We start from the raw sequence: 27,763 nt of genomic DNA on the forward strand, positions 1-27,763 counted from the left end.
CAATACTGCAGACTAAAGTGATGATGGCCCTGTAGTCCATTTTTCAGTTTTAGGACAGAAAGTAACTTCCTGCTACACATGTGGACGATTCTCAAAGACAAAAATGTTTCCAGAAGTATCGACATATCATAAATTATTGTATACATATGTATACTACCACTTGAACTATGTATGCATGTTGAGGCTTCTCTGTATCATTCAGCCTGGGAACCAATAACACAAAACAGAAACCACCTGGAGATCTAGAAGAAAAACAAAATATGAAACACTGTTTCTCACACAGCAACTCATATATTTCACACTAATTGGTTAAATTGCTCCTGAATCAGCCAATGGCTGATGGATCGGTGTCTACGTCTGATGGTCATTTCTGCTATCTGTATTCTTGCTTCTCTTTGTTAAGGGCTTGGATGAACTCTTCAAGTTTGTCTTGTATTTGGCGTACTCTCTCTGAAAAGACAACAAATAATAAGTTGCATAAATTCTTTACCTGTTATAAGGTGTTGTATTTCTATCACACACCAAGTTGATGCAATTTTTGTAGAGTTCAATTTTAAAATGTGATATAGACTGTGGATATGATGATTTCAAAAAATTTGGGTAATTTTAATAGGTACATATTCAGGAACATCAGACCAAAGTGTTGGCATGTATTCCAGTCTAAAATACTCTTGTACATCGCAAACAAAAATACTAATGGACATCCCAGACCAAAATATTCAAGTGAATCCAAGAATAAATAAGTGTCATGAGTCACAATGCCTTGAATGAGAAAAGAATGTTAGTCGCAAATGATCAACTTACTCAATTCCTCCGCTAACATTACTCGACGACCTGTCAACAGGTTAACCAGCTTGGATTTGTCCTCACTGAATTCTTCCAACACTTCTTTTATGTTTCTCTCCATACGTCGTGCTGAAAAAACACACACTAGCCAATCAAGTTCAACAAAAATATTCATTTTAGAAAAAAACAGAAAACAAACAGATGAAGGGGTAGATTGATAGATTGTGTTACATTACTCATCATTAACTCACAGAAATCCATACTCAGTAATATTCAACTTAAAGGACAGAGAAAAACGATACCTTCCTGTTCACAATGGAGAATTTTTTCAGAATGTATCACAACTGTGACAACATGACAATATGAGTGAGTTTAGGTCAAGAACGGAAAGTGTAATTTTCCAATGTTTTGCATGTTTGACACATCTAAAATCTCATACTATACACGCAGGATATGTCAAAGTTTTAATAAAGATAAAAAATGTCCAAAATGTACAGAATATGCTCCATGTGTATTAAACGGAACCCAAATGCCACAAATGATTTAGCGTGTAGGGAAGAAAGGTACCTTCATTATTCATGACCTGCTGTCTGAGGGCATTACTAGTGACCTGTAACATCCGCTGTATCCTCCAGAACAATACCACGTCATTACAATCCAGCTACAACCACAAAAACAAACCTCATTACAATCCAGCTACAACCACAAAAATAAACTTCATTACATTCCAGCCATGGACACAAAAACATACATCATTACATTCCAGCCATGGACACAAAAACAAACTTCATTACATTCCAGCCCTGGACACAAAAACACACATCCTTACATTCCAGCCATAGACACAAAAACACACATCATTACGTTCTAGCCATGGACACAAAACACACTTCATTACATTCTAGCCATGGACACAAAACACACATCATTACATTCCAGCCATGGACACAAAAACATACATCATTACATTCCAGCCTTGGACACAAAAACACAAATCCTTACATTCCAGCCATAGACACAAAAACACACATCATTACGTTCTAGCCATGGACACAAAACACACTTCATTACATTCTAGCCATGGACACAAAACACACATCATTACATTCCAGCCATGGACACAAAAACATACATCATTACATTCCAGCCATGGACACAAAAACAAACTTCATTACATTCCAGCCATAGACACAAAAACACACATCATTATAATCCAGCCATAGACACAAAAACACACATCATTACGTTCTAGCCATGGACACAAAACACACATCATTACATTCTAGCCATGGACACAAAACACAAATCATCACATTCCAACCACAGACACAAAACACACATCATAACATTCCAGCCTTGGACACAAAAACACACATCATTACATTCCAGCCATGGACACAAAAACACACATCATTACATTCCAAACATAGACACAAAACACACATCATAACATTCCAGCCATGGACACAAAACACACATCATTACATTCCAACCATAGACACAAAACACACATCATTACATTCCAGCCATGGACACAAAACACACATCATCACATTCCAACCATAGACACAAAACACACAGCATAACATTCCAGCCTTGGACACAAAAACACACATCATTACATTCCAGCCATGGACACAAAAACACACATCATAACATTCCAGCCATGGACACAAAAACACACATCATTACATTCCAGCCATGGACACAAAAACACACATCATTACATTCCAGCCATGGACCCAAAACACACATCATTACATTCTAGCCATGGACACAAAACACACATCATTACATTCCAGCCATGGACACAAAACACACATCACATTCTAGCCATGGATACAAAAACACATATGCTTATATAAAGTCAGCATTGCTCATGCTCTCCAAGGTAAAGAGCTAATCCCAAAACCAATAAGGGTTATAAGACACCTAACAGATAGCTGGTAATGGCTTCAGTTCAAATGGCAGCCTAAGATGACAGGACATCTAAATTCATATTGAGCAGGTAGTGTCTTCACGGTGTGCACACAGTGTGAGCATGGGTGAGCATATGCTTCGAGCGAGTGAGTGTTTGCTCAGGGTTTAATGTCGTACTGAACAATTTTTCATCATATGACAACTAGGAGTCCTTAGGGTGTGATGCAATGTACCTCCATTTATGCAGGGCAGATTTCCACAGCTCTGTTATCTGGTGCTGCTCACCAAGACGACTTGCCAAAATCAAACAAGCCACCCCACCCGACTTATTATACTTAAATGGGTCCACCAGTCATTACACTATCCTCTTGATACTGAGCACCATGAAAGGAAGCTGCAATTACCTCCTTTAAAAAGTCTTAGGCACATATGATTAGTATCACAAGTATGATTAAAGACTAAAGTGTGTAATTTTAAACAATGTTCGGCAATGTGAGTTTAAACAATGTTGTGCAGGACGTCAACACTTTCTTTGGTGTACTGTCGTTGACCCAAAGACAGTACACCAAACAAGAAATCTTAGTCTGGGACTACATGTATGCTGAAGTTGAATACAAAATTAGCTATAAAGTAATAAGAAGGTGAAAAAAGTCCAAAACATGGTAGTTTTTACCATAATAGAAAAATCAAACATAATATCAACATCTTAAAAGCATGTTCATCAAGCCCAAAAGTTTCATTAACATACTGTGGAAAACTTTGACAACAGCTGACCTAAACAAAAAAGCTTACTCAATGGCGAGCTGAAAATGCAAATATCCCTAATTATTCAAAAATGAGTAAATCTCCAAATCCTGTTCATCATTCCCAGCAAGTTTCATAAAGATGATGTAAACACTGCTGCAATATCTGACCCAACCATAAAACCTTACCCTGGCCAACAAAACTGAACAGTACTGGCTAAGATAAAATGGCAAAGTCAAAAACCTGATAATTTGAATAAAAATACAAATATACCTAATTATTTAAAATCATTTATTTCATGAAGTCTTCAAAGCATGCCCATCTTCACACCAAGTTTCAGCAAGACGGTGTAAAAACTGCGGCAACAGCTGACCCAAACAAAAAATGTTCATCATTCACACAATGTTTCATAAAGGTGATGTGAAAACAAAAAACCCTACTCAATTGACCCAAACAAAAAAGCTTACTCAGACTGACACTGACACCACTCCCCCCTCCCCCAACACTCACAATACCTCACCTTACTGCGTAACAGCAAGCTAAAAATACCTGAAAAAGCATACATGGAAGTTTCCAATTATAGCAATAGTCCAATATTTTTAAACTGAAAACCTTCTATGATAAAGCACTAATCCCAGCCTGTTTACATACCCTAGAGTCTGATAAACCTCTATGATAAGGTGTCCAAATCTGTTTCCCTATCCCAGGGTGTGAAAACCTCTCTGATAAAGCAATAGTACCAGTCTGTTTACTTACCCCAGGGTCTGAATCCCTCTCAGATGAAGTGCAATTCCCATTCTGTTTACCTAGTCTAATAACTCTCCCTGATAAAGCAATTGTCCCATTCTGTTTACCTACCAAAGAGTCTGAAAACCTTCTGATAAAGCAATAGCCCCAGCCTGTTTACTTACTGCAGAGTCTGAAAACCCTTTCTGATAAAGCAATTGTCCCATTCTGTTTACCTATCCCAGAGTCTGAAAACCTACTCTAATAAAGCAATAATAGCCTCAGCCTGTTTACCTACCTCAGAGCCTGAAAACCCTTTCTGATTAAGCGACTGTCCCATTCTGTTTACCTATTCCAGAGTCTGAAAACCTTCTCTGATAAAGCAATAGTCTCATTCTGTTTACCTACTGCAGAGTCTGAAAACCCTTTCTGATAAAGCTATTGTCCCACTCTGTCTACCTATCCCAGAGTCTGAAAATGTTTTCTGATAAAGCAGTATGTATACCTACCCCAGAGTCTGAAAATCCTCTCTGATAGTAATAGAAGCCTTTTTTACACTGATGAGCTGTGTCCATGGCCTTGAGGAAGAAATGCTCTCTGAAGACATAGTACCAGGTTTCACGGATCTGAAAACAGATCGGGTATTAAACTGCTAAGGGCATGATTAAATATAACAGCACTTGTAGAAGGTGAATCTATTCTCTTCTGTGTTCAGAAAACAGGTGACAACCAACTCATATTTTATTGACTGATACCATATTTTCACAAATTGTCCTGCTTTTTTGATGGAAATTGTCTCCTCACAGTTTTATTTATTTTCTTATCTATCTGATTGGTGTTTTACGCCATACTCAAGAATATTTCATTTACAGAATGGCGGCCAGCATTATGGTGGGAGGAAATCAGGCAGAGGTCGGGGGGAACCCGCCACCATCTGCAGGTTACCGGCAGACCTTCCCATGTACAGCTGGAGAGGAAACCAACATTAGCTGGACTTGAACTCACAGCTACTGGACTGGTGTGAGGCTCCAGAGTAATTGCACCACACTGGTGTGTTAACCACCTGGGCCAAGGAGGGCCCCTGTACAGAACCCATTTTAACAAAACATTTCACAAACACATCAGGTGGAGAACACGACACTTGGTAGCTAAGTTCACTATACAAAACCTATCTACTTCAGCTTTATACAAGGATGATGGTTCAGTAATAAAGTCATGTGTATACTCACAAACTCATTGTCCACTTCCACGCCTTGGGTCTGCAGGTTTCTGCGCACTGTGGTCAACTCATCTGAGGATAGAGACAGCTTGTGGTTCTGAAATAGGAACATAAACACATAGCATGCTACTAAACAGCGAGACATAAGAGTACTCAGAGAACGCCTACATCCTCCATGGCAACACAGTCCTCCAGCTACCTCCCCTTTTCCATATCTTGACACTTTATCTATTTATGTATTTACTAACTTAACGCAAAGCTCAAGAATTTTCACTTGTACGAGGGCAATCAGTTTTATGGGTGAAGGAAACCAGAATGTTGGATGTAAAACTCCGAAATTTGGCAAGTTAACAACAAACTATCCCACTTGTGAGAGAATGATATGCAGGCCATACTGGTGGATGGCAAGTGATCTGCAACAAACGTTAGGCTGCACAAAGGGCCACAAATTCCCTGTTGAAGGTTGGGTTTGAGCCAACAGCATAACCATGAGATGCATTCCTGAGAGCCGATTACTTTTTCATTAGCACATATTCAGGTCAGAGTATATCTCAGCTCATTGTATGTTTATTTTGCTTTTTTTGTTCATTTACAACAGTCATAATACAGGTTTACACTATAAAATACAATACAGAAGATAACAGTAGGCATTCAGAATGCTACACAAATAGATGACTGTAAGGCAGGATTAAACACCGAGAGCGCTTGTTCCATTCCATTTTGGGTTAAATGTATATATGCTTGAAACACAGATAGACAAGCATATATGTATAAATATATAATACTACAGTGCCAAGAAAAAAATAAAGGGAATGACTGGTAGACGGTCAAATAAAATAAGCTTTTGTTTAATGCCAGAGGTCCATTACCCATGACATTCACGAGATGGTCCTTTAATTTGCTCTTCAATAACAAAAGAGATGTGAAGGCTTTAATAAGACAATGAGGCAGTTTGCTCCATTCACCAATGTGACCTCCTGGGTTAAAGAGATATGAGGTCATACACTACAAGGCTGTTCAGTTAAACTCCTTCCACATCATCAGTAGGTGTGGATATGTAGACCACAGTCAATTCACATGCACACAACATACATTTACTTATTAAGAGTTCACTGTAATTCTTCAGCCTTTTCCGATGTGTGCCAGGTGTTTATTCAAGTATATTCTGAAAGCATTATTTTGTGTTGAATGCTAAAATTATACTTTTTGTGAAGCTATGAAACTGTCTCAAAAATCAAATCAAAAATGTGCATAAATTGCATTAAAAGTTGCTCTTGTATATGCGAAAAGATTGAGGAATCAGGGTAAGTACCCTAAATGTCCAAAAATTTGCAACAGAAAAGTGCATTTTTAGAGGCAAATAAAATGTCACAAAATATTTTTTTTAGTGCTGAAACTCACAACTTTCCGGTACAATATCAGCTCATGTTCCAAGCAATCCTCAAAACACCTTTCTAAAATCAATAAAACTCTCAGAATCAGGAAAAATGTGCAAGTTAGTCATCGACAAAATTTATGGTCATTTACGGTATTTCAATGCTCTGGTGCTCTTACATCTTCCGAATTCAGCAGTTTATCCAGTTCCCTGATGGTGCTTAAGCGATCTATCTGCTGAGGACTGCGATACTTCCAGTACATCCACTGTTCTCTTGTGCTCGGGCCAGTCAGTTCCTTGATGACTTCTGTGGCTACAAGAACAGCAAATTGCCAGGGTAACCATGGAACTGCACCGTAATGGCTGTGAAACCACATAACCTACGATTTTGACGTTTTTCCAAAAACTCCCACAAATTTTCATCAAATATATTTATTCATTTATTGACATGATTGGTGCTTTACGCTGTACTCAAGAATATTTGCTGGCACACCTTCCCATGTACAACTGGAGAGGAAGCCAGCATGAGCTGGAATTTTCATCAAAAGAAATGAAAATATTTGAAGCAGTTATTGCACAGGGACCACAACGAATCAAAATCAGGGAAATCGTAAAATACACAAAATTTGACGACATCTAGAGCAGTTATTTCAAGCAAACCAAAAACAAATGAGAATCATGGGATTCAGTAAATATGTAAAACTTCCAAAAGTGAACCTGTACATCACAATTTACCAAAATCCGACAAGATTTTGGACAGTTCTTCCATGGAAACCAATGTGTGTCACACAGAGGCAGTCCCCAATAATAACCTTTGCTTTTTGTGAAATCATGCAAAAAATAAAGAGTCTATGAGAGATGTGAAGGACATATTAAACCTACTTTGTTTGAGTTTATCATTGACGGTTTCCTCCATGAACTTGATGGCTGCATCCCAAGCCTGTTTGTCTGTCACGGACCGATCCTCCAGTGTGTTGATCTGCATCACACGCTACAAAACAAACACAAATTGACCACTGGTCAGTATCAACTTGACCAGTGCTAGAAGACAAATTCATTGTTGGTTAATGTCACCCACAAAAATTGTCCTTTAAAGATGGACAAGTTAGTATCAACCTGACCAGTGTTAAGGTTTAAAGACAAATTCAGTACTGTACTGACATTTCACACAGTTCTGGCATACGTATGTGAGCAAACATAGCATGACATTACACAAACACATATCAGTTTAAAGTCTTGTGAAGTTATGTGATTTACTGTTAATCTGATAATACGCCCAGTGATATTTTCACACCCTGTAATAGTATAGCAGGAAATTAGTTAGCATAAATATATGGATCACAACTTCTATTTATTCAATACTTGATAATGGTATTGGTATCCACACCGAAATGTCGCTCACTGAATAAACAGAAGTTGTGATCTATATATCTGTTATGTTATCCAACTCAAGATTCTTAATGCCATTAACACAAGTCAGGGAAATTAGCTGTTTAAAAATTCCATGAAATTTTAAGTGATTTACAATACCTTTGTTATTGTGATAACTGACATTCAGATATTGTACATGTTTTGTGGTGCCTATAACAGATTCGGTGTACTCACCAAGCTGTCTTCAGCTTTGTTGTCCCACTTGTGCTTGGTCAGGCTAGCATCACGAACAGCCTTCTTCAGTTGGTCAAAAATCTGGTCATGGTCTTTCTTCTGACTATCTTTCTCCATGATTTTGGAAAACTCGTTCTGTAACGTCTCCCACCCTACCTGGCAGCCATAAAACATAAGGATTAATAGCAGCATGCCAGATATGAGAATTAAGATCCAAAAACTGAACAGATTCAAAGAGGTAAATTCCAAGAAACATTGAAAAATTAACCGCATTTACTGTTATCAGAAGAAATGAGATTCCTAATCCAATGAGTTATTACAACCATGTTGAGAATGTATTCATTGGGTGTTTACACTTGCAGAACAAAAAACAACTTTTTTGAAATGCCACACTTTATAACAAAATCATTCCTTAAAATTTTAAATTTCCCCATTTAGTGGCCTCTGCGGGCGAGATGGTTAGCACGCCAGCGCAGCGCAATGACCCAGGAGCCTCTCACCAATGCGGTCGCTTAGATGAAAATTCCCGCTCATGCTGGCTTCCTCTCCAACCGTACGTGGACGGTCTGCCAGCAGCCTGTGGATGGTCGTGGTCTCCACTGGGCTTTGCCTGGTTTCCTCCCACCATAACACTGGCCGCCATTGTATAAGTGAAATATTCTTGTGTACAGTATAGAACACCAATCAAATAAATAAATATTTTCACATTTATATTTGAAGTACATGCTTCTCAAAATCTGGTTCTTACGTAGGGAAGAAAATACTGGATTTTGCCTAAAGTTTGGCATCTTTTGAATGACATCTTTTGCTTGATTCTGATTGATTCATACATGTTATCGGGACATAAAGAGTTTCTTTTAGTGAGCTTTGATTAATTTCTTATCAGAAAAACTTGAGTGTTGACATAATAGTATCATTTCACAGTCTATATGTGCTTCTGAAAGTGCAGTTTTACACACTGAACTTTGGGTGAAATACAATAGGCCCTTGTGTATTATTTTGACCTGACTGATGTAGAGAATACTCAAGCAGACACAACTATTAACCTCTACACATTTCCGTGGTAACTGCTTATCCGCCCACTGCTTCAGCTTGATGTCCACCGTTGTGTTAAAGATCCTACATCAACAGAAACACACCAGACATGAAATCAGACTGATGAAAATTTACTGGATCTCATCAGAATTGAAACTAAGGGTTTCTCAGAGTAACATGTACATGCACCTTCAATTTACTTCCTCACCAGTCATTCCATGGGCACTTTCTTTCATAGATCACCCTTATAAAAAATAAAATGACCAGAAAAATGACATAAAAAACAGACTGATCTTAATCACTGAGAGAAAAAACCCTTACATCCATGCATTCAGTGATTATTTAATGTTTATTCACTTATTTAATCGATTGTTGTTGAAGAGCACACTCAAGAATTATTCACCTCTACAACAGTAGTCAGTTTTATGGTTGGCCAGTTACTGCTGAACTTCCACACTCATTACATTTACATACAAAACACCATTCTGGTGGCAAACAAGCGGTCTTCAACAAATGTTAGAATGGTCAAACAATCAACACTAAAGGGAGACTCGAGGACGAGTTACACGGACGGTTCATATGACAGTAGAACACATCATTTCCTTGTGTGACATTGCAGTGCGCGTGCACTTCATATATGTTTTTTGACCACACGTACACCGAAAATTGCAATGTAATAGTGGAAAGAACAAATGAGTTCACAGCTTTGGACCGTCTTATACAGACAGGAAGGACTTTTACAAGTTCCCAATGCTAAAAGTCATGACGACTCCACAAAAATTGAGGGCTAAATCTACAAACTGCCTGTTCAAGGATGGGTTTTGAACCCACACTTCATGTCTAATCTTAGTTGGAAAACACAGAATAACTAAGAGCAGCCTCAGCTAGTCTGCCCTATTATACATACCCACAGTTTTCAGCCTGTGCAGCTGGAAGGTAGATATTTTCAAAAACATAACTTGACATCTTGTCCCACAGAGCTTGTGAAAACGCATCCTCCCTGAACAAACAGAAACAGAAAAACACAATGAATGGACTACATGTACAATACTTGAGAGGCATAATTCTTTCTGACCTGGGTAAAACCGAACCATAGGTGCTGTATAAACTGAATAATAAATGTAAATATACTCAAAGTTGACCATTTCTTGATCATTGTGCATATTGGCTGAGCCTGTGGACGCCTGTTCAGATCTCAGAAGATTTCCACACATTTCTTATACACCAAGCTAATTAAAATCACAATCAATTGTACATGAAAAGTACTAAACAAACAATGATAAGTTCATAGCTGAAGCAGTAACTATTATGGCCTCCACAGGTCTGTTTCGAAACTGGAAATCTTTACCTAGGCTAGTAACCACTAGATACATTGATATACTTTACCACTGTTTGGGCGTCAGCTGACTTAGATTGATGATTTCATCCAACATTTCACCACGGGCTCTCTCAAAAAGTTCCTCCTGACATAACACAGGTAATGAAATTCATCAGAATAAAAATCAAGAACCAGACAATGGACATTGCTTATCACTGAACTTAGAATGATGGCACCAGTTTAATGTGATGGAGCCTGGGGAAGATATCTCACTTCATCCACATTAAACCGTCCTGACAGAGCCACATTAAGTTTTGGATTGTTATGGGTTTGAACAAGTGACCTCAAAAGGAAAGAACACCTGTCCATCTCAAGTCGTAACAGTTCCTAAGAGAAAACTTAAGCTCAAATAACCAAAATTATTCACAGACCACATGAAATAGTAAGCAGCTATACTGAATATTTGGTTGGCTTTTTATTCTGCACTCCAGAATAAGACATAATACCACAGTGACCAGGTTTATGGGTGGAGGAAACTGGACAAAGCCCAAAAGGAAACCTGACACCGCCCAAGAGGAAACCTGACACTGCCCAATAGGAAACCTGACAGAGTTCACAGGGAGAATGACATACGTGCAGTTCATAAGGAAATCCTCAAACCTCACAAATGACACACGCCTGGAAAAGAGCTGTTCAGTACTTAGCGAGTTTAAAAACACTGCCTCATTTTTAATGGGGAAGTGGTGTTAACTTACAGAACCTGTCTGAACCTATCCACTAACAATGAATAGCTGATGTGCCAAGCAATTCCTTAATACTCAATAAAACAGGCCTCTGGTGTGTAAACTTTACTATATCTAATGGTTTCAATAGTTAAGCCATACCCTGTCTAACTCGCGCAGTTTTGGATACGTGTTCTTCCATTCAGTTTCCAAATTAAATCTTGTGGCTGAAATAAAAACAAAAAATTCCTTAAACCTGAACAGGTAACATTACATCCAATATCCTCCATCTTAGTAATATCCCATGAATTTATACCCCTCAGCACAGTTTGTTTCAGTTTTCAATGTAATGTACACATATTATGTCATGAATAGTTCGCTTATTTAACACCTTAATTGCACCTTAAGTTTTTTTTTATTCAGACACAAAATAAAAAAGAGAGTAGAAGTTTCCACCTTTGAAAGCATCTGCTTGCTGTTCCACAGATTCTTTGACCATTTTCCAGAAGACCTCAGAGACTGCCATACTGAGGTTAGCTGTGGTCATCTGTGTAGGTTTCAAAACCCCTTCCCTGCCAGCAGAAAAACAAACAAGGATAACTTACATGTTTATTTAATGCTCCTTTTTGACAGGTATATTGTCCCACCCTAAAGTTTATTCACATAGCTGGAAAGCATTCCAACACAGAGCCACAGCTCTAATTTACCAATACTTCAGCCATATACTGTATTTCACCTGAAGTTTACCATTTTTCAAGTGGCATGTTTTGCTTACTTCTGATTGATTCATCCCCCTCATAACGACAAGTTAAGGAAAGTTAAAGAGTTTGATTAATTACCCATCAGAAAAACTTTAGATAAAATTCAGATAAAATACAGTACATATACATACATGTATATGACAACAAAATCATTATGTTTTTTTAAATTTCCAAATTTTATATCCAAGAAAAGAAGTCATCAATGAAAGAGATTCATTTTTCTTTTCAGAAATTACAACTGCTGATTAATTTCGTAATTATTCCTACCTGAAAAGCCGTGAGTTTTTGAAGAATGATTCTTCATAGTCCTTGATAGTTTGGATGCTATCATTTGTATTGCCTGAAGGAAAAAAATCACTTTTTCAAAACAACTTCATACATTCAAAAGGCCAACAGGGAAGTCTGAATAGATATCCTTATACAACAAAGATGATGATCAAGTTTGAGTCCTGCACCTTTCTCACCATTTGCTTCAATCATTAAGTGGAACTAAAACAGAAAGATTGTATTGACCTCCTCCAGACAGCTATCATAAAAGATCAATCAGACGTTGCTCTACAATCCTGCATATTTAAAATCCTTTGATTTCTAAGACCCCATTTGTTGTGCATAACTTGACTGACCCTCCAAACAAGGAATCTACTCTAAAGTATTGACCTTTTGTCAGCTAATTTTGTTAATTTATTTAAAATCCCTTTTTAAAAAGTTAAAAAAAAAAAAAAAGAATTCCCCACAGAACAATGCTTTGTTTTTCCTCAGGTTAAGCTCATTAAATGTATAACGATGCCTTTACATAAATGATCTTACCTTTACCAGTGACAACAGCAAAATATCCTAGAGCCTTCATCGGGAAGAGTTTACCCTCTAGAATTTGCTTAATCTGCATTTATAACAAAAATTCACATTTTAAACAGAGGCAGAAATGGTCAATAATGTATTTGATTTATTCGATTGGTGTTTCACATCGTACTCAGAAACATTTCACTTATATGACGGCAGCCAGAATTAAGGTGGAAGAAACCATGCAGAGCCCAAGTGAATCCTGCTCCCATCTGCAGGTTGCTGGAAACCTTCCCATAAGTCAACAGCTTGGACATGAATCACTGTACAAGCTACAGCAAGAGTTCACAACATTAAAAGAAAAACATGATGGGTTGAACATGAAAGAATAGATGAATTGAGTGGAACTAGATATCCTAAAAATTGGAAGGGTCATACAAGTGTCTTCTTTAGGAGAATGCTGCCCAGCCATTGGACGGATGTACTTACTCTGTCTGGATTGTAAAGGCTGCTTTCTGCCAGGTCCACTTTGGTCAGCACAAAGATAGTTCTCTTGCCTCCTGGGTCCATCGTGTTCACTACGTCCGTCACATTACTACGCTCAGCATCCAGGGAGCCATCTGGTAACAATGTCAACTGTGGTTAGAGTGGTGTCATGACAATCAAAACCTGATACACCATAATCTACATTCACATAAGGCAGGTCCATCCCATAACAACAACTGCAATCAGTTTGGGGTTAATACATGAAGACTGATACACCACTTCTCCAAACAACAGATTTCCTAGTTCCACCTCCAAATGTAGCCTACAAACAAATGGTCTAAATTAGCTGCCCCAGTTTAATACTACAAGTACCTTGAATAATAGCATCACAGTTTTCCATATGCTCACCTTGAATGCACAGGATAGCAGCATTGGGATTTTCCTTGATTTCACCGTGAATGCACAGGATAATAGCATTGTGATTTTCCATGTGCTCACCTTGAATACACCGGACAATTAGTAGCATTGGAGTTTCCATGTACTCACCTTGAATACACAGGAAAACAGCATTGGGATTTTCCATGTACTAACCTTGAATACACAGGATAACAGCATTGGGATTTTCAATGAACTAACCTTGAATACACAGGATAATAGCATTGGCGTTTTCCATGTACTAACCTTGAATACACAGGAAAACAGCATTGGGATCTTCCATGTACTAACCTTGAACACACAGGATAATAGCATTGGGATTTTCCATGTACTAACCTTGAATACACAGGAAAACAGCATTGGGATTTTCAATGAACTAACCTTGAATACACAGGATAAAAGCATTGGCGTTTTCCATGTACTAACCTTGAATACACAGGAAAACAGCATTGGGATCTTCCATGTACTAACCTTGAATACACAGGATAATAGCATTGGGATTTTCCATGTACTAACCTTGAATACACAGGATAATAAGCATTGGGATTTTCAATGTACTAACCTTAAATACACAGGATAATAGCATTGGGATTTTCCATGTACTAACCTTGAATACACAGGAAAACAGCATTGGGATTTTCCATGTACTAACCTTGAATACACAGGAAAACAGCATTGGGATTTTCCATGTACTAACCTTGAATACACAGGATAATAGCATTTGGATTTTCCATATAAGTCTTTGCCATCTTCTTGATGCACTCTTTAGTGTTTGGAGCCATGGTAGTTGTTTCAGTCTATTAGAACAAAACATTCAAACATATATATAAGACTATCGTTAAATAAACTCACAGATGTCCTTAAATTTTACAACTGCCCTGCCATACCACTACCAGGAGAAAAATTTAAATAACAAATGTCCTAAAATTTAAAAACAGTTAATTGAATGGTCTATGGGAATGCTACAGTAATACAGTCAAAATCCAAAGCAACTAAATGATGGAAAGTGTGTGAAGAAAGATACCTTGAACTTGGAAGCCACAGGAAAAATAAGAGCTCTGTGAAAGCATACTTACAGATATGATACCCGGCAGGTCTACCAACACCATCCTCTGTAAACCAGGGCCTTTAACAGTCATGGCAATACACTGTAACAGGCAACAATTTATACATCAAAATCAAGGTATGAACTTGATAACCTAAATATCAAAACGCAGCCACAAGGAAGTTAAATGGACATGACTAAGGCTGTGATCAAGAAAGGGTATAGAAACAAGTACTTGTACTAAATGGACAGTATTGTGACCAAGACAGTGAGGTCTAGAGTTCACTGACATTACAGAGTTCTCACCTCAGTACTGACAGTCTGCCCTTTACTGACACTTCCCTTCATGCGGATCTCTACTTCCTTTCTCAGTGCCGAAAGCTGTAATGCAGAATAACAAATGAAACATACTGTATAATTCTCATAGTAATTAAGCTGTCCTTTGAGCCTTACAATGTAGATGATTGTCATACATATAGTGACAGGATATTCTCAAGTACTGTCCACATTTCACTGTTCTAAAATTAATTTAAATTTTTTTCTAACATCAAGAGCATTGTTCCTATACTGCATCACACAACTTAAGCACCTGGCAAGTTCTACTTTCTGAATCAGAGCATGTACAGTCATGTCTGAACTGTCTCACTTAGAACATGTCTTTGTAGAACAGATATTCACACATACAGTACCATCCAGTCAGAAGATACCCAGAGGCGTGCCACAAGCTCACCTCCAGCACACTCTCAGCACGTTTCTCACATTTGACTTCTTCCCTTGGTGTCATTATGCTGACAGTGCATTCTTCACTGAATGAGGTAACCCACTTACCAAACATAGCATTATCGCACACTGAAAACCCCCAAAGGACTTTTAGGTTGGCTGAAACTGTAAACGTCTTTCACTATCTCCGAATAATTCATGGGATGTACAAACATGAAAAGTTAGCAAATTCGGAAGACTGTGCAATGTGTGTATTTTCTTACATCAGATTCCTTGGTGAGGTCAAATTCACGTGTACTGTCCTTGAACTGTGCCACATGGTATGGACCTTCACTTAGTGTGACCTTGACTGGTGACCTTGTCATCATTTCACCCGATCCTCTACAAAACAAGCCAGGCTTTTCAGTTATACTGTCAAATACATGTACATGTACATACCATTCAGATTTTAATACTTCTGCTTACTGAGAGGCAAAGTGATACTGATTGGCTGGCAGTGGAGATACATGTAGAAGTAAGCCGTGGGTAGGTTCTGGCATCATTACACATAAGTACTCATACCACCAATAATTCACCATAGTTTTAGCCTATCTTTCTGATAATCTCACACAGCAGTAAAAAAAAATCCAGAGAGGCTTTAACAAAGTTTTCTTGCTTTATAATATTTATTAGTCATGTGCGCAAAAACTAGACTAAACTATTGCACCGAATAGGAAGTTCCGTGAAAAACTTAACAGCCAAGCGTTTTTTTAATTCTGTTTTTTTAAGTTCTGAAATGATATGAAAGCATCAATCACTACTCAAATCAAATCATTATCATATTGCACAGTGGAAGAGAAGATGGTTAAAAAAAATTGATTTTGTCAGCATGTCACTTATCAACCATAAATTCTTATAAATGAAACAAAATTTCAATAATTTCTTTGCGGTGTCATCATATAGTGACTGTTCTTCTTTCAGTTCAGAAGTTTCAAAAGTGAAGGAATCCAAAGGAATAGGTCTTAGTTGTACAAGAAGATCGAGTTCCAAATGGCACTGAATGTCAGAAGGGACTCACTTAAGGTAAACATTAGATGCAGCATTACCTTGGGAAAATTCTCGCCTGAGCAATCATCTCCAAAACACTGGTTTTTCCTGCACTCTGATCACCTACAACCACCACCTGATGGAGCAGAGAGAAAGAAAAATAGAGACAGGTAACTAAAACATCAGTTAACATGGCCCTGTCTAACTACATGTACCTGTACATAAGAGTTACCACCCTTGAGTATCAAAAACAAAAATTTCTTATTTGCCTTGTAATGACATTCTACGATAACAAAAAGGAAAGTTGGATGGCAGCTGTGATTGATATTACCAAATGAAGTCTTGGATGACGAAATTGGATCTTTTCTTTCACCATGTGAGGAGGGTTTTACATGTGCCTATTTTACACAAATCTCACAAATGTAGTCTCCAGCGTGATAGTTTGCCACTTTGGATGTATTTTGTTTCCAACAGACAAACTTCTCTGTGACATTTTTCTGGATATAATCAAGCTATGACTTGAAAGACACAGAATACTAATCATACTGCTCCTGAATATGTCAAAATATATAATTTATTACTTAATGTTACAAGTTTAATGCACTGTTAAACAATCAAGATAAAACACTTGCCAAGGTAAAAAAAAAATATCAAAGGGCTCTACTTAACCAAAAACATCTAGTTACGAAATATAACACAGATCTACTACTTGATTTTGTTCTTCTGTGCTCTATTTAATCTGTCAATCATTCAATATACCTTCATGGACCTAGGCTAACTCACCCTGGGTAGATGATCCTGTGTATTGTAGCTGGAATCGTAATCGGAAAGTTCATCTAGCACATCAGAGTACATGTCTATCAGGGACATCTGACAGGAGAGAAACAAAGAACACATATCAGGGAGATGGTGAAATGAACAAATACACCAATAGCTGGAGTGGTAATCTGAAAATTCATCCAGCACATTAGAGTACATGTCTATCAGGGACATCTGACAGGAGAGAAACAAAGAACACATATCAGGGAGATGGTGAAACGAACAAATACACCAATAGCTGGAGTGGTAATCTGAAAATTCATCCAGCACATTAGAGTACATGTCAATCAGGGACATATGACAGGAGAGAAACAAAGAACACATATCAAGGAGATGGCGAAACGAACAAATACACCAATAGCTGGAGTGGTAATCTGAAAATTCATCCAGCACATTAGAGTACATGTCTATCAGGGACATCTGACAGGAGAGAAACAAAGAACACATATCAGGGAGATGGTGAAACGAACAAATACACCAATAGCTGGAGTGGTAATCTGAAAATTCATCCAGCACATTAGAGTACATGTCAATCAGGGACATCTAACATGAAGGAAACATCACCCTTATCAGTGAGGTGGTGAAATGAACAAATTCATCAATAACTGATACGTGTCATAATCAAAGTGTTCATGTAGCACATTAAGAGTACATGCATATCAAAGATGTCTTACATGAGGAAGGAGAAAACAAACAACATTGTAATTCTTTGCAACCTTTAAACTTACTAAGAACTTCAACAAAAACTATGAAGATCACAGACAACCTTAGACTCAGAAATGTCCGTGCATGAACTACTTAAAGCCTTACACTTCCTATCAGAAACTTTCGACATGAAACTCATGGAAACTCTTTCATCACCCTGCTTCTGGATAACAAATAAGCCTTCTGCGTGAATTTCATCTCACCTTCATCGCCCTTTTACGACCAGTCTTCTTGTCTTTCAGTAACAGCTGCTTTCTCAGCTCTCTGTTTTCTTTCTCAAGTCTATCAATTTCTTTCTGGTAGCGAATCTGTGAGAAAAAAGGAAAAAAAATGTTGATGGACTTTGGAAACACCAAGCTCAATATCTGTTTATACCCAAAGAATTGTTATAACTGTGCGATGAACATGCAAAAATGCTATCCAAAAACAAATCTTATCAGGATCGTCAAACATGAAAAAGCTTATAATACAAAAAAAAGTGACTCAGAATGCATCTTTTGTTTTCATTATATGCATCATATCTGATTAGTGTTTGGCTGAATTCAAATATTATACCTCATTCACACGGCCAAAATTTAATCCCGATCTAATCTGAAATCATTTAAATCAAAGCCAGTTGTAAAAATGCATCCGTTCACACGACCATGTGGCCAAGCTGGTTTTAAGCCAGTTCAGGGATTTGCCCGTTCACACGGTCACATTTAAGCCGGTTTAGTAATTACGACGTCATCCTGACCTCCATGTACCCGAGGCATTTAATCCTGTTACCGTTCACACGGCACAGATAAACCGGTTCAAGCCCTGAAACTGGAACCCCGTTCACACGGGCAAAGTTAAGGTGGTTGAGTAATTACCATCATCATCCTGACCAGCACATATCCGGGGCATTTAATCCTGTTACCCTTCACACAACACACATAAGCCGGATCAAGACCCCAAACTGGCTTAAAGGCACTCTACAGCAGGGGGAAATAAACCAGATTAAATACCCTCGCTTTGCGATCACATGAATGACGTCAAACTGGCCCAAAGCCCCTTTCGGATTTAAACAAGCTTAACCCCCTGTGAACAAAGTATTTTTCACTCATGCGACGACAGCCAGCATTATGGTGGGAGAAAACTGGGCACAGCCTGGGGGAAATCTACCGCCATCTGCAAGTGGCTTACAGACCTTCCCACATACTTCATATTTATTTCACTAGAACATGTAGGTAAAGAATACAGTAGACAACCTACTTTGACATGGTGGTTTTCATATCGGAAACAATCAACCCAGCTTGCCAGGTAACTGACAGATTTCCTAGCTTCCTCAGCATATGCTGAACTATAAAGCATATATACATTCTACTTAAGACAGATATTTATTTTTTGTTGTTGTTCTATTTCAACAATCATCCTTCTCACAAAACTTACCTGAACTTGCATCATTTCTTCCTGGATCTGCTCTAGCCTTTGTTTATCCTGGGACTGAAAATGAAAATGAAACCTCTGTATCAATGTAAAGGTTCAGTTGAACTTGATTTGATTATTAGGGTACTGATCACTGTCATGGAATAGGGCTAAGGAATCCTCTGCACTCAGACTGAACCCCTGACCTGTTGAAAATAAATGACAAACTTTCCCGTAGGCCTGTGTGATGGAGATTTTCATTCCCAAAATAGAACTTCAGATAGAATTGTACTTTAATTGCTAAAGTTTCTTGTTAATGTGTTTCACAGAAACCTTTGGTTACTCACAGTTCTGTATTCTCCTGACAGGCTAGATGACCCACTCCCTGCAGGAGGACTTGTTACCGTGGCTACAGTGTTCATGGCGATGCCTGCATCTGTAACACAACTTGATAACTCCATCATCATTCTTAACACTTGTATATGTTAGTACACAAACTGCTTTACCCTATTTCCTTGAATGTTTTTGTACCTAGCAAAGCTGCACATTTTGACACATTAATAAAAATGTATACTTTTATTTCTATTTGTATATTTATATGGTTTATTTCTTTATTTATTTGATTGCTGTGCGCCGTACTCAAGAATATTTCACTTATATGATGGCGGCCAGCATTATGGTGATTGGAAACCACGCAGAGCCCGGGGGAAAATCCACAATCATCCACAGGTTGCTGGCAGACCTTCCCACGTACGACCAAAGAGGAAGCCAGCATGATCTATTTATAACTTCCAAAGTTTGCAAAGTTCCAAAAGTTGGATAATTTAACCATTACAAAATATTTGTGTAAAGAGTAGATTTTGTTGTATCAAACCATCTAAATTTCCAATTATATCTGACGTAGTCTACATTTATTTTATTGCTTTTGACTCTTATACCTTAGCCAAAATGATATCATAAAACAACATTTAACTTGAAAACATGGAATACATTGCAAAGAAACAATGAACTCAAACAAAGATATAAAGGAAATGAAATGAAGTTCACAAAACAAGAAAATCAAAGGTTATTAACTAAATGGAACATTTGTCACACTTAATATTATTAACAAAAATTACAATTTTGCTTTACTTACAGAAAACAATCTCATTTGATAATATAAACCAAGCCATCTTTGACTTAAGTCAAAAGTTCAATCATTAAATTTAGTTTACAACATTCTGTTATTCCAGCTGAAATTTGTCGTTCGATAACTGACCCAGAATTCAGGTTGTCAAGCAAAATTTTAACCTTGTAACATACACAAGAACAGTTTAAAGTGATCTGAAATTATGACTTAAGTCTAAGATCGCCTCTTGATCCCTGGGCCCCAATACAATCACATCACAACAATGCACGAGGTATAAGCAAACATGCCATCTGTAAACGTGTTGGGAATGTAGCACAAAGCTTTCCAGCCCTAGGTTTGGCAGTGTGAGGTTGTCTCAATGACTGCCTGACCAGAATGTGCAGAATACAAGAATTTCTCTCTCAGACGTCAAATGTCTTTTGAAAATACAAGTATAAAATATGGACTATTCTTCTAATGACTCTGGAGAAACATGAAAAAGGCCTCAAATCATAAAGTGTGGAAAAGTAGTAAAGATACAGCCAGATTGTGGGCTGTCCAATACTAAATACAAACAAAAGAATTAAAGAGATAGAATTACAAATACCACACTTATTGGCAGTACAAAATTCAATGGCTTAAATTAATTCCGGAAAAAATGGAAAAATAAGACCAGATTTGATTTCATTAAGGGTCACTAACCAGCCTTCACAGCTTGTGTTATATCAACAGAGAAGTTTGCACTACTACGCAATACAGACAGTAAATAACACGTAAAACCACAAATATGGAAAAGACTGAACAGTTTACACTGAAATAAATTTGAGGCCTACGTTTCAATCAAGTCAATAGCATGAGTAGTAATATAGGGAGGAAGGGAAACAAACCCATGTCAATGTAACAGACACAGGTACTAAATCTCAAGATAATATTTTCCGACAGCAAACAAGTGTGCAGGGGGTTGCCTCAGTAACCCTGGTATTGCATCCATGTAGGATGCAGCAGAGCTAGAAGAGATTCTGCACAAGTACAGTGTAGAGAACAACAGAACTCACTTCCAAATGTAACACCTAGAGATATACACCCATGTCACATGGCACTCTGTGATAAAATCATTTGGTTTTAATCGTTTGTTAATTGAGCTCGTAGTAATCTCAGCTATGTCCACTGTGCATGTTGATACACGTACAACTGAGTTACATATTCACCAATTCAATAGAAATACCTCATGAATTCTGTCATTTTCAACCTTGTACAGTTTCAGAACCATACCTATTACACACGGGAAGTAAAGGACTCTGGTGCAGCTGCACAGAGGACAGCCAGAGTATTATACGCTTCAATTTCCAAAGGAAACAATCTACAGAAGGAATACTAGTTGGTGGTCAAACTGATGTCTAAACGTCTTAAGATGTACATAGTACATGTAGGGGGAATAACTCTCTGTTCACGGGCAGCACAATTCAAAAGACACACACTTATGTATGTTGCTAAACTCTCAGGTGTGCCTTAAACAGGATTCACCTGAGGCCATATTCTTGGATTCTACACACCTGTTGACGAGGGTCCTACCACAATGGCGGTGGCTTTGTTAACACCTGGAGAAGCAAAGTATGCAGTACAACAACAGCAAGAGTATTAAAATTGTCAACTAAAACAACTTAATAGTCTTCACATGAATCAATGAAACAGAGGGAGAGAGACTTACACCAGTGAGTTTTATATACATTTGTAATTTCGTGCCTGGGTTTAATTATACATTAATCTGAATATAATGGTGTTAATAAAGAAATTGCCTTCATTAGAGACCAACCAGAGTTTAGAGGGATTATGATTCAAGTTACATGAACAGGTAACAACTCAGTGTTTAACTACAAGACACTTAAGCCTTCTCCATTGTTAAATTCATCCTTTTCATTGACTTTGATCATTATCTTTCAGGGACACTCATCCTCTACTTGTAAAAGTTTGAAACTTGGCAAATGCTGAATTAGTGGTTTAGGTATGGGAATGTAATACAACACCAAAAGTGGGGTCAATACTAAAAACAATAAATTTCTGAATTGTCATTTTTTCCCATGCTGAATACAGAAGTTTTGTCTGATTATTCTTTTCCACCATAAATCACTCAAAGCCTTGAATTGACAAACAGATGTGAGAACCACCCAAAAGATCCTATTCCATTTGTGATGGTGTTGTGTTACCATACTGTACCATGTAGACAATGGCTCATTTTACAGCCAAACAGCCAAACCAAAAAGATGCAGATCACACCATCAAATGTAGAGATGTACAGTGTACATGTAATTTTAACAGCAAAGTAATGTTTGTTTTAAATCATACCATCCACAAGAAAACTGGCCAGGTCTCCTGTCTTCACCTCCTCTAAGTAATCAGCCATTGACTGCCGCAAAGCAGGGAGCTTTTCCTTCAACCATCCCTTCAAACAGACAAATCACATAAACATCTCACATTATTTGTTTACATGGTTGGTGGTTAGGACCCAACCTCAGAATTTCCCTCTCCTGTAATGGTCTTCCAGTTTTGGGTGGAGCAAACTGAAGACACACCTCCTGATTCAGTCATACCCTTAGGCAGTTGGGCGGGGGTAATTGGTTTCCCCTTAACTGGAGTTGAGGCTGCGACTGATCTGGTACACCTTAGCTGTGGCCAAGAAATTTTTTGAGGAGAATATTTTTGGCACAAATGGCCTTGTATTTCACTTGAGTCCACATTTACATGTATGAACATTTAATCAAACATGTTTACTGTTATCGTTTCAGAGGTCACTCTTAAGCCCCCTGGCATCACCGCACTGCGGTCACTCTTAAGCCACTTTGTATCACATTTTTAAGGTCACTCTTGAGCCACTAAGTATCATAGCTCTGAGGTCACTCTTGAGCCACTCGATATCACAGCTCTGAAGTCGCATGCTCTGAGGTCACTCTTGAGCCCCCTGATACCACAGCACTCATGTCGCACTTTAAGTAGCAATATCACAGCTCTGAGGTCACTCTTAAAACCCATGATATCACAGCCCTGGAATTACCCTGAAGTGGAAAAATCCCCTGGAATTACTGTTGAGGTTTTTCTTAAGCCCACTGGTATCACAGCTCTGTAGTCATTCTTAAGCCCCTGATATCACAGAACTGAGAACACACTTTAACAATGTCCAACAACTGTGAGGTCCTACTTAAGTCACCTGGTATTGTTGCACCAAGACCAGCCTTAAACAAGCTGAAATTGGGTGTTCCGCTTTCTCTGATTTATCTCATACTTCTCAGAAGCTGCATGACCTGCAGAACTATCTGACTGACCTATCACACTTATGCGAACTGATAAGTCTCAGGACTGAATTACAGCAGGTAAACTAATCACTGTACCTTTTCAGGTAGGGCCTCTCGCACTCTGCCCCTCAGCTGCCTCCACCTCTCCTCATATCTCTCCAGTGTCTCAGACTCTGGTAAGTATTCCTTCATCCAGCCCAAGTCAGGAATATACTGCTTCCATGAGTCAATTGTCTGTAGAGATAACATTACCTCCCTGTTAATGATGCACTATATATATATAACTAGTGTATCTAGTACTCTTGTGCAACTATGTAGTGTAATTTGGACACACATTTTTTTTAAGTAATAAAAAAGTACTAATAACCCTACCTTAATGGATGCTAGTATTAAAAAAAACATGACTCACGATTTTCACGAAATAAATTAATTCTCAAGTGTAGCAGGTATGACTCTTCAGACTATACCTGTAGATGTTCACCAGTTGGCACTCACTGTACTTACCCTGGACAGCGTGACTCCACCACCCACAGCTGACGTGAGGATCAAATAGCGAAGACGTAGGAACCTCCCTAGTCCTCCAATTAGTCGACCCACAGACCCCAATTCCCTGACATGAATTCGCCCAGGATATACATACAACAGAAGGCTGGATCTGAGTGGACTGATCCGAGGGTAGGGACTGAGTAATGCCCCTTGGAATGACCTACATCTGACAAGGGCCAGCGAGGATACATTTCGGTCAGCATGAAGGCTTCTGCTTCTTGTCCCAAAGTTTGGCAGATATGACCATTTTGCGTGGGAGTCCACCTTACATTTCCTTTTGGGTATAAGTCCTCTGGATGCTGACCTCAGGCAATTTTCACAGTAAGACCTGCAATGTATATAAAGACTATCTAAACACCAAGTGAAGCCTTACAGCAAATAAACATTACATGTGCCATTCAGTGCACAGTACAAACCATTTCTAATCTGCAAATTTCATGTAAATATCAGTCTACCTTGTGTTTAGTACAAAAACTGACTTCTTCATTGATTGACTGACGAATGATTAACATCACATCCAAGAATTTTTCACTCTTACGATGTCTGTTAGTCTTATGGGTGGATGAAACCAAAGTGATATGGGTAAACCACTAATTTTCAGCAAGTTACTAACAAACTTTCCTCTTGTGATGTACAGATATGCACACCATACTACTGGTGGAAGAAAAGCAGCCTTCAAAGAAGAACGGGCCACACAATGTCACAACTAGACTGTTTAACAGCCAAATCGGCATTTCAGGGGTCTCACAAGTTCATGCAGATTTGGACGAGAGAGGGTGGGGGTTCTCGGAAACACACATGGCTAAAAGGCATCCTTTAGCAGTATTGACTAGACTGAATATACATCCTGCATTAACAGCTCTTGTAAAATGACGTTGTTTAGCCGCATTACTTTGCGAGAGCCCCAACCTTATCTCACCTAAACCTGCATGACCTTGTAAGACTTCTGAAATTCTGATCGGGTTATCATCACCAAGGCCCGACAAACAACATTCAAGGCCAGGTTTCAGCCTGCAAGCACCTTAACTAGATCTGAATGACCCCTTGAAATAATCACTCAAGCGTGATGTTTCTCTACATGAATTAGCATACTGAGTCAAACTTTAAATGCATTCAATAGCATTTTAAAACATAATCAGAAAAGAAAACAGTTTAATGTGAAGCTGGATATGTCTGATGTTTGGAATCTTTCTTTAAATGGAGAATGACATGTATTTATTTGATTAATTTAAACGGGGTTGTATGCTATACTCAAAAATATATCACTTATACAGCGGAAGCCAGCATTATGGTGGGAGAAAACCAGGGGAAACCCAGGGGGTTGCTGAGAAACCTTCCCATGTACAGGCAGAGAGAAAGCCAGCACTTAAACTCAAAGTGGCTGCAAAGGTGAGTGGGCCCCTAGGCCATTGCGCTGCGCTGGCACGCTAACCACCTCGTCCACAGAGACCCCCCTGTGAATTACATGTAGATAATCAAAACATATTGTTATATTTAACTAATATATATCAAGTAAGCTGATAAGAGTTTTTTTTTTCAAATCACATAATTACTTTACTGAAGTTAATAACAAGTTGTTTCCTCGAAGCCAGGAAATTATCAGATGCTACCCTGATTTACTGACATCAAGACAGATCTGCATGACATTCTTCTTCAAACTGATATTTTATCCTGTAGGATACTTGTATGACATTATATTTTAGGTTTTCTTGGAACACCCTGACAATGCCTGACATGAATGAATCGAAGTACTGGATTTTTACATCGAGTCGACAGGTAGGGACAAATCTGTAGGGACGAGTCTGTCTGTCTTGAGTCACAGCCTAAAGTTACATCAGAATAAACCTGACTGTAGAAACTTTTAGCCCTTTTCGAAAGAAAACACCAAAGCTACTGTGATACAATGAAAGACATTCGATCTTGATGTTTGGCTGGCTGCATATTGCATTAAACCCACATAAGACGTGTTGTTGTTGTATCACGTTGACATTTTGGTGACTGACTCGCGACGACCTACCCAAAATGGCCTGCAACCAGCCTATTCATTATGCCAGTGATAACCACCTCTTTCAGACCCGATCTAATGCTCTCTGCACGTATCTTTAAACCGTTTATCCGCCGTGTCCAGAAACCATTCCATGTTTTCTGTCTCAGCAGACAGTTTTCATGACGAAAGTAGCACGCGGAGCTAACATGTTCGGCCAGACTAGACGCATTTTCGTATCCTCCGGTATACATCCTGTTTAGGTAATATGTTAGTCAATCAAGAGATGTGTTGCAATAATTTTTATTTGCGTCGTCATTCTTTTTGTTATAATTTTCCTATGTGCGTTATGGAGGAACGAAAGGCCGGAAGAGGGGTGGGGTGGTAGTGGTTTGGGGTGGGGTGGTAGTGGTTTGGGGTGGGAAGGGGAGGGGTGGTGTTTGGTTGTTAGTTAAGGGGAGAGAAGGTGAGCTGATGCAACGAGTTCAAATCCACATTCCGCTCACAAAATAAAACAGACCGTTTTTTTCTCCAATCGAATGTAACCGTTTTTGCATTACAAACTTCTTCGTAAATCTGAGAAGGGTTTTTCATAGCTCATGGACGAATGAATCAACTGACATGAAAACAGCGCAGGTGTTTTCTTCATGACCGTTTCCAGTTTTTCAATTTGCAATTTCAATTTTCGCGATTTTTATGCAAATTAGTCTTTGGTTAAGATTTGAAAATTGCAAACAAGTAGGTTAATTTCAATTGCAGTTTAAATAACCAGAATAAACCTAGGATAATTTGGTGTCATTATCACGAATCTGCAGTTAGTTTTTCGCCATTACTTGCAGTTTTCACGCAAATAGCAACAAAAGCTTTCGAAAATTGTTCGAAAGTTTGTCTATAAACATTGAGGCTTCGTGCAAGACTGCATGAATCTCACTATTTATTGCAGTTTATGGTGGAAACGGAATAAACCGTGCAATAATGTATTGTTCCTGTCTTTTATTTTTGGCTGTGAGCAGAGGGCCAAAGACGCATTGTCTCTATGCTGGCCTTTATAGATCCATTGTATGTGATACTTGGAAGTTTCGGGTTCAAATCCAGTATTTCTTTTTTGCCGCGTTCTTTTTTCAATTTTTCGATATAATTTTTTATAACTATTACCAACGCAATTTATATTGGACCTACAGAGCCGAATCCTTTTCTTTTATTGTGGATAATAACTTCTGAT

General features: G+C 38.3%; 1 protein-coding gene across 1 annotated transcript; it reads right to left on the minus strand.

The window, feature by feature from the left end:
* Positions 1–26,719, minus strand: LOC135475967 (dynamin-like 120 kDa protein, mitochondrial). Its single transcript, XM_064755945.1, has 30 exons — positions 26,575–26,719; positions 24,516–24,885; positions 24,108–24,245; positions 23,068–23,164; positions 22,278–22,322; positions 19,964–20,052; positions 19,641–19,694; positions 18,431–18,535; positions 17,487–17,573; positions 16,763–16,839; positions 15,941–16,058; positions 15,264–15,338; positions 14,989–15,060; positions 14,610–14,709; positions 13,481–13,611; positions 13,019–13,091; positions 12,479–12,551; positions 11,907–12,022; positions 11,613–11,677; positions 10,797–10,873; positions 10,318–10,410; positions 9,422–9,494; positions 8,376–8,531; positions 7,653–7,761; positions 6,950–7,083; positions 5,406–5,492; positions 4,686–4,802; positions 1,354–1,447; positions 805–915; positions 1–450 (listed from the first exon to the last, which is right to left on the minus strand). The coding sequence occupies exons 1-30, from the start codon at positions 26,601–26,603 to the stop codon at positions 374–376; spliced, it is 3,042 nt and encodes a 1,013-aa protein (XP_064612015.1). The 5' UTR covers positions 26,604–26,719; the 3' UTR covers positions 1–373.
* Positions 26,720–27,763: the final 1,044 nt, after the last annotated feature.

This window comes from Liolophura sinensis, chromosome 9 (assembly GCF_032854445.1).
Source record: "Liolophura sinensis isolate JHLJ2023 chromosome 9, CUHK_Ljap_v2, whole genome shotgun sequence".
NCBI lineage: Eukaryota > Metazoa > Mollusca > Polyplacophora > Chitonida > Chitonidae > Liolophura > Liolophura sinensis.

Bases quoted from the DNA above. Each gene is read 5' to 3' on its own strand.
- LOC135475967 (XM_064755945.1), bottom strand. From the start codon at position 26,603: ATGAATAGGCTGGTTGCAGGCCATTTTGG. The intron at 16,059-16,762 runs GTAATGCTGCAT...CTTGTTTTGTAG, and splicing joins CAGGCGAGAATTTTCCCAAG to AGGATCGGGTGAAATGATGA. The intron at 14,710-14,988 runs GTAAGTATGCTT...TTGTTCTAATAG, and splicing joins ACCTGCCGGGTATCATATCT to ACTGAAACAACTACCATGGC.